Raw genomic sequence first — 15437 nt, 5'->3', positions numbered from 1 at the left:
AAGGTGTCTTTGTCAAAAGAACAGTAGTCGTTAGACATCAAGGCGTTGGTCCTGGTCAGATTTTAGTCTTGTTCACCCAGAAGGGTGAATGTAGAGAGCTTTTGCTTTGTGCAGTCACTTTATTATTCACTATTTTATTTGAACAGTATGCATAACATATTTATTTATTTACTTACAATGCTCACTTTGTTGTTTCAGTCCTTGCATTGTTATGTATGTGCTGTTATTACCCAAAGCTGATAAAATGGAGTGTGTGTGATTAGAGCTTCACACAAGAAAAACTGGATGTGTCACTTATGCAGTCTTAAAAGTTGCTAGATGGAATTTCATGGTTTTATTTCTCTAGCATTTGTCCCCTTCAGTGATGCTGATTGCTGTCCCACCCCATAGTCAGGGTTTAGTAAGGATCTACTATATAGAAGCATTTGGCCTTTTGGTTTTTGTTTGTTTGATTGGTAATTTCTACATTTTTGCTGTCTTCTCAAAGCACATCTTCTGTTAAAATATGAATGAGGCTTTCAGATGAAGTGTAAATATTACGTTAGAGACAATGTACAAAATCTGTGGTTAGATTTCTTTCAACAAACAAATTTACAGGCCTTTTAAACAGTGCTTGCCTTTTCTTTCAAGGCTTCCTAGGTCTCAGTACATTACAAATCCCACTGGCTCCCCCTTAAGGAAACAACTGCAAAAGGAAAGTAAATGTTCAAATTGTAAATGAACGAATTATATGAATAAATGAATGAAAAATAAAGGGGAAAAGAAAGGGGTAGAACAAAACAAAACTACTCTTCAGGGGTTAACATTTTTATCTTTGTTTTTTTTTTCTTTCTTTCATGTCTTGCTATTAGGTCAGTCACCATCCACCTATTTCTGCATGCCATGCTGAATCTGTGAATTTTGCTTTTTGGCAAGGTAAATATTCAGTATCATTTACTTTCACAGCCTTCATAATAATTGCACTGTATGTTTAACATGAAATATCCAGAAATAGTGAAAAGATGAATTTTTCTGCTTAAATCATAACAGAATGGCTATAAGAAAATCTTGGCTTACAGGTATTTTTTTTTTACTTGGATCTTCTGCCATTACAACTATGTGCATGTATTCAAAATCTGTTAAATAATTTTCTTGGGTTTTTTGTTCATTTGTTTATTTTTGGTGAGAGGTTTGTTTACAAAAGGAGAGTTGTACCTCAGGATATTTATGAAGACAATCTAGAATAGAACTTGGAAAACTGTGCATTGAATCCTGAGCCATGATAGATCTTGCAGTTCTGTTCTGAAAATAATTTCCAGAAATATGTATAACAGCAGGGACAGCACATTCACCGTGTCTGTCTCTTGTAGTATTATTATAGTGCATAAAATTTCATGCTGTTTCACTACTAACATTGTCTTCCAATAAATGGTGCAATGGAGCTTTGTTTGCTGTACAAGTCTAGTGAAGATGTCAGCCAGTTACAGTACCTGAACAATCCAATATTTTTGGAGTGGACACAGGACATTACTATGCCTTTTAACTCAGTTAAAATCCTTTGCCCAGACTTTTGTCAATTCGCTGTGTAGCATATTATAGCCTTTAATTCTATTAGGATCGGCTTTGCTGACTTGATTAGAGCTATTACAGGTGGAATTGTATTGAACAGAAATTGCAGCTTTGTCATTAGTCTAACTCTTTGCTTTGTAAACAGATACAGAGCAAGAATCCTGTTCTTAGCTGAAAAGCAAAGATGACCAAAAATGTATCCATTTGCTTGTATATACAAGACTAGATAACAGCCTATCTCAAAAACTGAAGACACATTTCTTTAACAGATCTTGGAAAGCTAATGTCACTTAACTATTGTAACATGCACTTAGAGAACAAATTTGTTCTGTTAAAACAAGCACTGAGAGTCTGGTCGATTAGAGAGAGACTGAGGTCTGGTCCCAGTGACCCAGAAGACTCAGTCAGGGTGCAGCAGGGTTTGTTTTTGTTTGTTTTTTGTTGTGTTTCTAAATGTGTCTAGCTGAGCTTATTGGAGATCTAGACAATGATTTTTTTCTAATGTAAATGTAATCTGTAAATGCTGTGGCCTCTTGTTACAGGGCTATATTAACTTATGTGGAAAGATCAACATTAAGTTAATCATAAAGGTATCTTGTCAACAAGATAAGTTCTGTCTGTGCAAACATCTGCCACTTATCATATCGTCTCCTCTGCTGAAAGGAGACAGCCCTCAGCTACATTGCTAGAATAGTGCTGTCATTCCACCAGATACTGAGTGACCTTAGCTCCTGTTTCAACATAGGGACAGTTATTTCGGAAACTCTTCTCCCTTACTTAGGAAACTAACGCTACTTTTGTAGGACCTGTTTGCAAAGGACAATTGCATTGGAAGCTGTAGTTTGGTTTTCGTTCCGTCTTAGCATCTTTTTGAGACTGGAGATGATTTTTTCCTTTATTGTCAGATGAGTCTGTGAATAGAATTGGAGATGCTGGTGTCTAGTACAGCAAGGATACCACCTTGCAAGCACTAAAGTCACTGTGAAAGTTACTGTCTGATTGTCTAGCCTAATTTAACTCCATACCCCTTATGCTGTGCTTCTCTGTCCATGTTTATTTCACTTTGAAGTGAATTGCTAATTTAACAGCTTCCTCAAGATATTTTCATAAGTTTTCATTGAGATTTATCATCTTCTTTTTTTGGAGGAAATGATGTGAGACTTGGGCAGTTCTTCTGATTCAGACCAGATTTTAAAAGGCCAATTGAACTTCCAGGGGAAGTCAGACTAAATCCCTACTTGATTTTCTGCCCTGTGGATGTTGGTAGTTGTTATATTTTTGTATTTGAAATTTTCTTTTTGGTTTTTGAAAATGTCTGCATTCATTCACTAGCATTAGTGAATGAAGCATTACAGATAAATGTACACTGCCTATAGCTTATTTAAATTCATCTCTTTTGAAAATGTTTTTAAGAGACGACTCTTAAAACTCTGGTGCTTTTCTATTTAATTAACCAGTAATATTTTGAATAAACACTGAATTGTTTGTAGCATTATTTTGAACACTCCTTATTATGTTACACTTCGTTATTTTGTGTTTCTTAAAGTAGAGCCAAGATGTCTATAGATTCATGCATGCCGATGACTAAACCTGCCTTTTATTTTTTATTTCTTTTTCCCTCATCCTTTTTCAGATGTAAGATGGAAAAACAAATTCTGGGGAAAGTCCATGGAAATTGTTCCCATTGGTACAACACATGTAACTCTTCCAGCGTAAGTGCTGCGATCACGCATTGCTGTTCACACACAGACAACATAGAGGTTCACCTGCACTGAAGCTCCATTTTTGCAGATGAGAACCTGTACTGTGCAGATGAGACCTTTGGAAGAATTGGTGATTAAGATTTAGTTTAAAAATAAAGAGGGGAGAAAAAAAAATAACAAAATGGAAGCTCTAAATCTTTCAAAGATCAAGCTCTACATCTTTCAAATGTTATAAATGATGAGATAAAAGCCATCAATTTCATATGCTTTGGTGAAAAAGCAAAGTTTGTATTTTCATACTTAGGTTCAATTTCAAGCTTAGTGCATTTTTTAGTTACATGGAAAAGCTGTGTGGTAAAGGAAGCTGCAGGTGTTTGGTTTTTTTTTGTTTTGTTTTGTTTTTTGCTTGAATATGAATTTGAGGTTGGGAGGTTGTTGCTCTTTTGTGTCTACATTTGTACAGACCCTACCACTATGGGGTCTAGGTCTGTAGCTGAGGCTGACAGCTTTCCTCACTGCTTAAATAATTATCGTGACAAATAGCACCAGTAGCATACCTGGTATTTATTATTCAAGGAAGTAAGCACTCACAACCACTGCAGTTTAGGTTGATTTTTAAAAATAAAAATCTACAGTGCTCCTATGCTGGCTTGTCAAAGTGTCTGCTATAGATCACAAATAGAATCACTCAAAAACTACCCTGTATCCAGCATAGTAACAGAAACACAGGTCTAAGGATAAGTATTGTTCTAATTAAATTTGTTTTCCAAAGAGTCTACAAATTTAATTATTCTGCCAAATTTAAGAAAGAAGAAAAACAACCCAATAAAGTATCCGAAAGGCAGTGTGTATAAAAGATATTGTGTTCTCTTGTTCGTAGTAGCTAGACTAAGCTGTGCATTCCAAGGTCTTTAGAATATGAGTGAAGGTTCAGAGGTAAAGTAACCTATGGATTAGCACCCATTATCCCCATTAGGGCTGATGAACTGGAAAATTTTCTGATTCACGTGTGGTTTTCATGTGTCGTTTGTATCCCTGTGGAAAAAAATACCTGAATTGTTGCCATAGGCTTTACTAATAATAAACAGGTATTCAAGAATATTAAGGCTTTATTTAAAAAATTTGTTTTTGATATATTTTTTTTCTTTTGAGTTCTCTTTGAATTTTTTTCAGAAGTTTATAAGCTAGCTTAAATATGGCATAAGACTTCTCGTGTATCTATTTTGTTACAGTTTTAGAGACCATTTTGCATGGAACAAGGTGACATCTTGCATCCATAACATCTTAAGTGGGCAAAGATGGATTGAACACTATGGAGAGATCATCATCAAAAATCTTAATGACGACACTTGTTACTGCAAATTGACTTTCATAAAGGTGACTTTCAGTAACAGTAATTTTGGCAGTGTCCTATCCAGCAAACGCAGCAGGGGGTGGATGCTGTCTGCTGAAACTCAGTTCAACTGCTTACAAACTGTGTTTTCAGACAGTTCTGAAATTACCTGTGATTCTTTGAGAATTGTGAACTATAAATGAACTGCAGCTTACTAGGTGGAGCCAGGCAAGAAAGAAAAGCACACCCTTCACAGGTGATTCTAGATGAGACGCAGGAAAAAAAAATTAAGAGGGAGGGAAAGGAAGAAATATGATCAAAAACCTAGTCTATGTTTGACAAGAGAAGTAGACACAAGGTGTCCACTGAAAGAGATTTACCATACATCTTCTACTAATCCATTGGTATGTGCCATGTTGCATTCATCCAGCAGCTATGGAAACAGTGCTTACACAGGGTGTAAGCTTACAGTGCTTACACTTGCAGTGCATTTTTCTAGCCCCTCTGCAGGTGCTTGGAGGAGCCTAAGTGAGGGATTGTATTGTTCAAAGCTTTTTCCTCAATATAATAAAGATAAATAGATAAAGATAATAAAGATAAAATAAAGATAAAGATAATAAAGATAAATAGATAAAGATAATATATCTTCTCTGGAGATGTTCAAGACCTGCCTGGATGCCTACCTGTGTGATCTGCTGTAGGAAACCTGCTTTGGCAGGGGGGTTGGACTCGATGATCTCTGGAGGTCCCTTCCAACCCCTACAATTCTGTGATTCTGTGATAAAGCATTGATATATAACTACCTCAAGAAATGCCCTCATCACTGAAATTGAAATTAACTTTTGGCAGTAGATAACTTCTTCAAGAAAAGAAAAATTAATTGAAAGCCTAAAATAATGCCAGAATTTCTAACCTGAGAAACAGTTTTGCTCAGCATTGTAAGAAACTTACCTAAACCTGAGTTTTCTGTATCTGTTTGCTGGAGCAAGGCTCTGCTTTTCGTAGCTTGTATCTGCATGGCTGCATGGTCTATCTGTAAGTACTTCAGCATGCCCGTGCACCATGGTGCACTCAGCAGCAGAAAGAAAGTGAGCATCATCATTTTCCTGTTCTTACTTTTTTTTTTCTGAATACTGTATGCTTTCTAAGAAGCATTAGAGTAATCTTTTTAGGTATTTTATTCAAAGTACAGTAATGTATTTTCAGAGTTGTAGTAGATTTTGGAGATGGAGAGACTGCAAGTTTATATATTCGATATTATAAACTGGCTAAAATGGAGGTCACTGTAACAGTTCCTTCTCTTCCTTTTCTGCAAATCTGGGGAGGATTTAGGTAACCAAATCAGGAATCAGTGTTATGTGTCATTGGACAATGTTTAAGGTCAGCTGTGCTTCACCTAGTGCTGCCCCTAACAAAGGAAGAATAGATACAATTCTCAACAGCCCATTTTAGTAGGCTAATTTATAGTTGTAATAACAGTTGTTCTTTATGTATGATATTGTAATGTGCACCTAAATGAATAGTTTTCAATTCAGAAAAAATACCATACAGCATGGCAATATCACTCTCACTTGATCTCTTGTGTGCTTTTTGATTCTAGGCAAAGTATTGGAATCCAAATGCACATGAGATCGAAGGCAGCGTCATGGATAAAACTGGGAATGTTGTGCATCGACTCTTTGGGAAGTGGCATGAAAGTCTGTACTGTGGGACAACTTCATCTCCAAATTGCATATGGAGAGCAAGTTAGTGACCAGAATGGCTAACGTACAGAACTTAGAATATGCTTGAGAATATCTATTTTCTATCTATTTTAATCTACCTAGTAGACCTCAACTTCTTATTGCAAAGAATATTAGAATTTTTTCAAGGATTTAAAATTTAGACCAGAAAAATAAATCATTCAAATTATATTGGGAACTTAATCCCATGGCTTCCCATATTTTCCTCATTCTCCCTCCTTTTCATATCTGGCTATGAAGAAAGTATTGAGGACTCTAAAAGCAAAGAAGAAACAACAAACAAAAAAACCACTTTATTTTGTGTGAACTATGGTGGTTTTCATGTATATTAAACTTTGGAAGATTGTACACATAGCTCAGTTCCATAATGAGAACCATATCTGAAGTTTCTGCAAAACCTTGTGGGGTTTTACCTACTGAAGTTTGAAAAATCACTATGATTGTAGAATGTGTTTCATCACTGTTATGCTTTGACTCAACTTATTCCCCCTAAATTGAGGCCATGATTCAGAGGTTTTGAAAAAGACTGAGGGGAGTTTGGTGTTGTCCTTCTGAAGACAGTAACATTTAATTGGAATTCTAAATGTTCTTTTTTCTGTTGTAGATCCAATGCCTAAAGACTATGAACAGTGGTATGGATTTACTCAGTTTGCATTGGAGTTAAATGAACTGGACCTGCAAACAAGGTCATTGCTCCCATCCACTGACACACGCTTTAGACCAGACCAAAGGTAAGAAGTTTTTCCTCTTAAGTATCTTCCTCAAAATCTGTCCATTCACTTTATCCCTAAGCTTAGGCTACTTTGTTTAGATACCTGCAGAACGTTCCCATTTTTACATTAATTCTGTATCTGAAACAGAATTTTAATCACTAATCAAGAGATGTCTAGTCATTATAGACCAGTGTTTTCTGGAACTGGTTTCGGATGCTCCAGTTTCTAGATAACTGTCTTTACAAAGATGTTACAGCTTTTCAGGGATTCTTTGTTGAGCATATTGTGTTTGAAGAACTGAAACCTGAGACTCTTGAAACTTCTTTCTGTGGAGGAATTCTACCATTGCTAATTTCTAGGGAAAAGAATCTAATACAAATATTATTTCAAGCTTGTTGTCAGTTGCCTTTCCATAAGTGCTTTTTGGTAATGTAATTATTGTCTATAGATACAGTTTATCTTTTAAACACCAAGCTGTCTTCTGTAAATATTAGATTCTGGAGTTCTAGAGGACCTAACAAAAATAATGGACCGAAGCACTAATTATGTTTTTTATCACTGCTGGTGGTACAGGCTTCTAGAAGAAGGGAATATTGAAGCAGCTGAAATGCAAAAACAGAGAATTGAGCAGCTACAGAGAGAACGACGAAAGGTGCTGGAAGAAAACAATCTAGAGCATCAGCCTAGATTTTTCAGGTATTATATAATAATTTGTATATAACATCATTTATTGAAATGTTTACTATCGATCTGGTTCTGATTTTTTTGTTTTAAATTTTTGCTCCAAAGGGAATTGGTATTTGGTCTCAGTCTGGGTTTGCCTGAGGAGTGAATGTAGCATCTTTGATTCTTTCAAGCAAGGTGAAGTGTGGGTGGTTTTAGCTTAATTAGCTCTGCTGAACCTTGAATTCAGTGGGACTGCCTTGTGCAGCAGGGCTGGTTTTGAACATTTCCCCTATCTAATGGCAAGAGAATTGTGATTTAGAGGTCATTTTATTTCTTCCAGTTCTAAATCAATTAATAGGGGACTTCAGCTGTTGAAAGACAAGAATGAATGCTAGTGACAACACAGCCTTATGCCCTCCAGCTTCTCTGTTCAGGATGCAGTGAAAGAGTTAGACCCAAGATGAGTGCTGTATGGGCGAATGTGTCATAATTAACAGATCTGGGATACTAATTGTTTTTCTAGATAGACACAGTACTAATGAGGAGTAAGACTTGGAGAAACACAGAAATGTTTACAATAGATGCAAAAAGAAAATGGCTTAGACCTCTGCCTGTCAGAAGAGCTGGTGAGCTAATGAAATGGAGGCACGCTTTCCTTCCAGGAGGCTAAACAGACAGAAGAGAAGCAAGGTCTAGTACTATGTTATTGTACATTCACAATGAGGAATGTAAATAAGGATGAGGATTTGAAAGCTGAGATTTGTGCTATATGTTTAAATAACAGAATAAAAAAATATTATTACTGTATAGCAAAAATATGAGCAAGTATTAGAGTAGATGTGAATTAGGCATTTTGCTTTTCAGTAGTGATTTATTCCTTCAATAAATCACAAGTTCTGGTTTACTTAATAGATTAATTTGTTGTTTTTTTCAAAAATGCTGCACACTACATTAAAAAGATTGGAGCATCCAGGGTTACAGCACATAGAATGATGAGCCTTGCTTCTTGGTTGAGAGCTGTGTCTCTCCTTGTGTAACAGCTGTGGTGAGCCACCTTCAGAGAGGAAAAAGGAAACTTTCAGATGCCATTTCAGTCAGGACAGAGTCAATGACAGTTCAGGTTTTAAAAAGCCATATTCTTACAGAAGCTTATGCAAAGCTGCCTGATGGCATTTGAGACCATGAAGTAAACCTGGAGCGTAGTTTTCAGTGCTAAGGACTGACACAGGAGAGCAAAACAAGGGTGTTTTGTATTTCCCCAAGACCCAAACCTACCAATTAGCTTCACCAAGCTATATCGCCTTGTTTGAATGTTGTACTGAGCTTCATTGCAAATGGTTTATGGGCTGGATTAGGTATCTGTATGTAGTGCATGCTACATTGCATCACACACCAAACACATAGAAAAGATAAGCTTTACGTTTAAAAAAGAACTGTTTAATCTTTGATAGGAAATCCAAAGATGACTCCTGGGTGAGCAATGGAACCTACATGGACCTTAGAAAAGAACCGGGTTTTTCCAAACTGGACAATCCTGTCCTCTGGTGAAAGAGGAGCCAAGTGAAGATATTCCATGCTGTATTCCTGGATCTGATTTTTAAAAAGTATATATATATATATACTTTTGTATGTGTATATATATATACACACATATATTATATGTGTGTGGAGTGTGTATGTGTGCAAGTGTGCATATCTTCAGAACTGTGCTTAATTTAGAATCTGATAATTCATTTGTTTTCTCTACTCTGTTTCAATGATTGTTTGAATGTACAAATACCCTAACTTCTTTTTGTAAAATATTTAATAAATAGCACTGAATGAACAAGTAGAGGGAAAAGAGGAGCTTTTACACTACTTTCCCAATGTGTAGTAATGTCAGTTAAGAGTTAACTTATGCCTTATCGAGTTGCATTGAAGACAGTAGCATCAGCGTCTCCTAGCTGTGCTGAGAAACGAGCGTTAAGCCTTATGACTCCAACTGTAAGTAGGCTTCTACAGTTCAGTGAGTAATTCAGCTGTCTATGGACTGGTCTAAATTGCTAAAACAGATTATCAGCTGGTGCTGAAATCTGAGTACAATCTTTTGCTGCTTGTGGAAAAGATTTAAATAAGCTTTTCTTTCTATTAGCTTTCTTACTAGCATTATTGGAAGGGGGAGTTCTGCAGTTACATCAGTGAATCAAGTCATAAATATAAGCTGTACCTGGCTAAAAGTAGTTCTAGAAAATCAGGAATCGCCAAAATTTTCCACTGAGAATCTTCAGATTTATAGTTGCCAACAGGGCACGAGGAGATCTTTTGTATATAATGTTTGAGCACTGTCTAAATGAAGCAGCTCTCTTTCTGCAGGAAGTAGTATGTATACAGAGCACGAAATCGTGTGCTTCCGTAGCTTCGTTTGTTTTTATTAACCTAAAAACTGCAACAGTAAAACTTTTTAAAAAGTAAGCAAACTAACTGATTGTTTTAAGCTGGAAATTTTTTCTTAGTATTTTGATATTTTCTACCTCTTAAGAAATAAATGACATATTTAAGATCTTATATTTAAAAAATGACCATCTGCCTTATGGAGAAATGTATGGAATCTTTGATCTTCCTCTGTTTGTTTGTTATATTCAGATAAACGTTCAAGTGTCTTGCACTAAATCAGTTGCATCTCTTTCCTATAATTTTATACATTCGGATAGATTTGCGAAAGCACTAAGTCACTGATTAAAATATAACAGGAAAAAAATGTAGCAGAAGTCTTGCTTTGAGTCAAGATTATAGTAATGGGCAGTATCTTCTTTTCCATGAAATCACAATGCTTTGTTCATTAACAGAATAATTTGCATTCCAACCTATCTGCAGTTCAAGCCTGACTCATGATTCTTCAAATCTGTTCTGTGTATCTGTGACTCTCTGTTATCAACACGGATTTCAGGTGCAGATCAATGTCCACCACCACTCTTTTCTTACATACCATTTCAAAAAAATAAACCCTGTCTGTGATAAACATTGTTAACGTGAACTATGACTGGAACATACAGACAGTGCATGGGTAAGAGTGATTCTTAGAAGGACAAGTAGCTTAGAAAAGCTTACAGCTTACTGTGTGCTGCTTAGTTCTAAAGAAAACCCATCAAAATTGATCAATATAATACTTGTAACATGAAGTAAATACTATGAAAACTTCCATTTTAAACCAAATCTGTGGTATCAATTTAGATGTATATTTAAGTTTTGCTTTCTGCTACCTTGAAGCTTCACTGTGTACCAGGCAGATAAATGTTTTCTCACTGTTAGTCACTTTGCCCAGGAACTCTGGGCTCACTATCATTTCTGTAATTTATCACCAAAAAGGTTAGTATATTTTCTTATACTTTATGTGTCTTTTAAAAACTCAGCTAGCACTCCAGCAGCTTGCAACAAGGCATGTTTCAAGTCAGCATGAAAACAAAATCTGGGCTTTTATTCAGAAGGGAATCTTAACCTTTGGGAGCTGTTTGGCTTTTCAAGGAAAGTGAAGATCTCTTCATGACTTGAATCTTTCTTGTTTTATTCTTGTATTATCAAAACTTGACACAGAAGTGAGTGGATATTTGTAATTATCCTTGTTGTTTGCAATTACCATCTATAACTAATAATTGTATGCATTTAACAACAAAGGATGGTAAGAGAAAGGAGTGTAAAAATGCTTTTGAGAAAAGGAGTAACATTTGTGATGGATGCATTGAACTTCTCATTGTCATATTTGGCAGCTGTTGTGATTATTGTCTGATCTGATTGCTGGTTTGCATTTTCTGTGAATGGAGTGGATTTCCCCATACTTTGTCATATGAACTAATAGTTAATAGCATTCAAATAAAGGGGCTAGGGACAAAGTTAACGAACTGTAATGCATTAAAGTATGTGGGTGTTAAACAAAACTCATCTCATTTTGATGTTTGAGTCACAGTTTTTGAGAAACCCAACTGGCATTGTTTTCCTGTATCTTACAGTCTGAAATGTTTAAAAGACACTTAGTTAAAGACAAGGAGCAGTGAACTGGGAAGTGCCTTACAGAAAATCTTAGCAAAATTCCCTTATCAAGAAGGCAAACATCAGAATTTCACTATTTTCTTCAGTAAAATAATACCCAAGATTATGCTAGGCTTTTATCTGGTGTAACCAATGGTGAATGATCCTCTGGCCAATATTTCCAGCTGCAGTATAGTTGTCCCTGCCTATGTTTGTATGAAAGAGTTGGGTTTAATTGCTGAGCTTCTGTCAACTATATATTAAGAATTGAAAAGAAATTGTCTTGATGTTATTTCTGTGTATTTCTGTTCAAAAATATATTAATCATTCACAAACTTTAATATACTCTATAGTTATTCTTGGTGAAATATGAAATTTGGTTTTCCCCAGATAACTTCCATTTTCTTTCAGCAATGCACTAGGAGATCTGTTGTGTTTAGTAACTGACATTTCTACCCTGAGTGGTAGAAATAAAGTATTAGGTGACTGACTGCTTTCTTTCCTGCACAGCAGTGATTCCCAAACTGTACCGCTCAGTGCATCAATCTTAAAATTTCCTGAGGACCATTGCCTCCTGTTTTAACACTTTCTTGATGACTTTGTAAGCATTGCTTAAGATACTGTGGGGGGACAGTTTGAGCACTACTCATCTAGCTCTCTCCTTCTCTGTGCACCCCTTCACAGAGCAAAAAGCTTACTACAAATTTACATCAAGGTAATGGAACAGCTCATGCCTTCAAGTGTTACGACACTGACTCAGTTTTCAAATTGCACAGCAAAGAGAGAAAAGGTCATAGGGAAATAGTGTTTAGAGAGACAGAAACCCACAGCTGTACTTCCAGATTTATAGGCTTGAACATTTTGTGCAAAGTTTGGTATTAAAAAACAACAGTTTAACTTGTTTAGGTCACTACTCTTGGTAGTACAAAGTGCTGCATAGACTGAGTGGATGTAGTGTGTGCCATTCATCATTGCATTCTTTTTTAATCTTTCCTCTCTGATATATGCTTTGTGTTTATTTGCCTGTATTAATCTATTTTTTGGGTGCTTTTGAAGTACAGATCCAGTCAAGTACTTAGGTTCTTCATACAGAGCTTGGATAATCTACATTTATGCATGACTTGTACTCCTTTGAAGGATCTGAAGCTGGCTCTTGGGGGAGGTGGTGGTTGCAGACACAGTCACCTTATTATTTGGCAGCTTACTGGTTAGTGTCCCTGCAAGAGTTCCAGGCTGTTGAGATGAGGTCATTGGACAGAAAGGAACACAAAGGAATATACAACCAGAGGCAGCTATGGGGCTAGGGCTGTTCTTGAATTAAAAAATGAAATATCTGCCCTTCAATTTCCCTCAGCTGTTGACACTGCTTTTAGGTCCCTCACATCTAAAGGTCCTTATTCAATGTCCTATTTTCTCTTTATTAAAAAGAAAATCCTGGAAAGTAGTAGAACATCCCATTCTGACAAGCTTTTAAATGACAAAACAGTTACTTTTTTTCCTATAAACATTGTGGCCTATTTCTGTACTTTTCCCTTGGCTGCAAACAGGACTTTCGCAGGCTGGCACTCTGGTGTCAGACCACAGCCTGGTAACGGTGCAGCTACATCTGCTCAGCGTACTCCTAGTTAACGTGCTTGCATCTGCTGTTGTGTAAATCTGTTCTATTACGTCTCTGGATGATCAACTTTTCAGAGCTGAAAATTTTGTTTTGTTCAGATTTTGTATGTAACTCCTAGGAAGTGGGGGCATGCTGAAGAGGAATACAAAACCTGGACTGCCACACCTACATAAGAGTGAAGGGTGAAATCCATCTTCTTCACATAACTGAGTACAGCCTGTATGTGCTGGAGTGGGAGGTGCTATTCAAGGGAGTGATGCTCAAATGGAAGGCTCTTTAGATTAGGTATGTTTTCATTCATGGATTCTGCATACTATAAATAAACTCATCTTTTCTATCTTCTAGCTGCTGGTGGGTGCAACTCAGTCCATCAGCTGGAGTTGTTAAGGATTTGCAAATCTTATCTGGCTTATCTATTAAAACTTACTAAATGCTGTAACTTACCACCAAACACAGTATTGTGCTGCTCGGTTCTTTGACGCTGTTCTTGCTGTAGTTTTTGAAAGCAATAAGAGAAAGTTCCCACATAAATATTGCTGTATGTTAAAAAAATATTTTAAGTGATTCTTTTTCTTATATATACAAGTCGTCAATTAGGTGTTACTGCTGTATGAAACAAAACTGTATTACAACTTATGGGAAAGCTTTGGAGATTGATCCACTAGAAATTCTGAGCTCTTTCACCTTCACATGTCTGGGGTGATGGTGAAAATATTTGGTATTCTTGAGAACTGTATTTATGTTGAGTGTTTTACTTGTTCCAGTACTGGAAAAACATGCCACATGTATGAGGTATTACAGATGCAATGCTGCTAAATACTGACTTTGTTGTGTGTTTTGATAGAGCGTTAATGATTTTGGGATGAAGAAAGTTATCTTCTGTGTTAGGATGACCACCAGCTTTCAGATTTTTGAGAAAATGTTCTGTAGTCATCATAGTTCCTGTTTTCTGCTTCACTTAACGCAAAAATTTGTAATAACGTTGGAGCACCTTGATGCACAATTTCATTTACATTTTTGTCTCTGTAACCAATTTAGTTGGATGTTAATAAATCATACTTGAAAAAGGCCACAGAGCACCCTCACTTTTTGCCAGGAGTTGTAAGCATCTTTCTTCAGAGGCTGTTAGTGACAGCTGAACCCAGGCTAGCTGCTGTATTTTTTTTTTTACTGCTTTTTAGCTGTGGTTTTTATACCTTCTAAAATGGCAAGTACAAAAGCAATTGCATCTGCTGGAAGTCTTATTTATCGCTCTTACAATCTGTCTAGTAGTTATCTTCAGTAGTTTTCCAGTTGTTTGCCAGTTACCTGCATGCATGGTACAGTTGCATGGCTGTTATACCAGACAGTGGAGCAGGAAAAATTCAATTACAGCACTAAGTTGTAAGCAGTTTTGAGTAGACAGATGTGCAACACAAATGTTGTGTATTAGCATGAAAGTGCAGACCACAAACTGCACATTCTCCAGAAAACAACTTTTAATACAAGGAAACATATTGTTTACTATTTAAAATAAATGGCTGGAAGGAAACTATCAATGTGATGTTTTCTCCCCAGAGAATAGTGGTTTCGTACAACTCTGCTAGTCACTGACATCTGACAGGCCCACCATGTGCGTGTAAGATGCAATACAGATGGATTAGGGTCTTGAAGAAGGTGGAAATAAAGTAAGCGTGGTACTTGACAAAGCTCTTATTCCAGATTGCAGTTCTGTAGTGCTTTCCAGTTTCAAAGTGCAAAAAAAGTTTGGTAGGAGGAAAATGGATGTTTCAGGAAGAGCTGGGAAAATTGGATCAATGAGTCTGTTACCTCACAAAACATCCTCAGCTGTGTTATGAAGCAGAAAAAGGAGAAAAGCCACAAGAAATGCAGCTTTCATAGAGTGCAACGATCACCTTCTGTTTTGTGAAATCCATCCATTCTGATTGTGTTTCGAGTTTCTGGTTAGGACTTAGTCATGTTATCAGTGGAGTCACTTCATTGCCAATTAATTTCAGAGAGATCTAATCTGCTTTAATTGTACCTGAAACAGCTGGCATTTAGAGCAAATCAATGGGGAAAAAAAAAAACAAAAAACAACAACTTTACAGAATTAGTGATGGGTTTTTTTTC

The 15437-nt window shown here is 36.4% G+C and overlaps 1 protein-coding gene across 10 annotated transcripts in view; it reads left to right on the top strand.

Annotated features, from left to right (window-relative positions):
- Nucleotides 1-14394, top strand: part of OSBPL3 (oxysterol binding protein like 3) — a 90555-nt gene extending 76161 nt beyond the window's left edge. For all 10 annotated transcript variants that reach the window (XM_048950549.1, XM_048950545.1, XM_048950547.1 and 7 more), the window contains 7 exons: nucleotides 852-915; nucleotides 3182-3260; nucleotides 4484-4628; nucleotides 6185-6329; nucleotides 6931-7057; nucleotides 7613-7735; nucleotides 9157-14394. In XM_048950549.1, coding sequence (XP_048806506.1) covers nucleotides 852-915; nucleotides 3182-3260; nucleotides 4484-4628; nucleotides 6185-6329; nucleotides 6931-7057; nucleotides 7613-7735; nucleotides 9157-9253 — 780 coding nt within the window. In that variant the 3' untranslated portion in view covers nucleotides 9254-14394. The remainder of the gene's footprint in view (nucleotides 1-851; nucleotides 916-3181; nucleotides 3261-4483; nucleotides 4629-6184; nucleotides 6330-6930; nucleotides 7058-7612; nucleotides 7736-9156) is intronic.
- The last annotated feature ends 1043 nt before the right edge of the window (nucleotides 14395-15437 follow it).

This window comes from Lagopus muta, chromosome 7 (assembly GCF_023343835.1).
Source record: "Lagopus muta isolate bLagMut1 chromosome 7, bLagMut1 primary, whole genome shotgun sequence".
In the NCBI taxonomy this organism is placed as follows: Eukaryota; Metazoa; Chordata; class Aves; order Galliformes; family Phasianidae; genus Lagopus; species Lagopus muta.
Note: the sequence above shows the minus strand (reverse complement) of the source record. Positions and strands in the feature narration are given on the sequence as shown.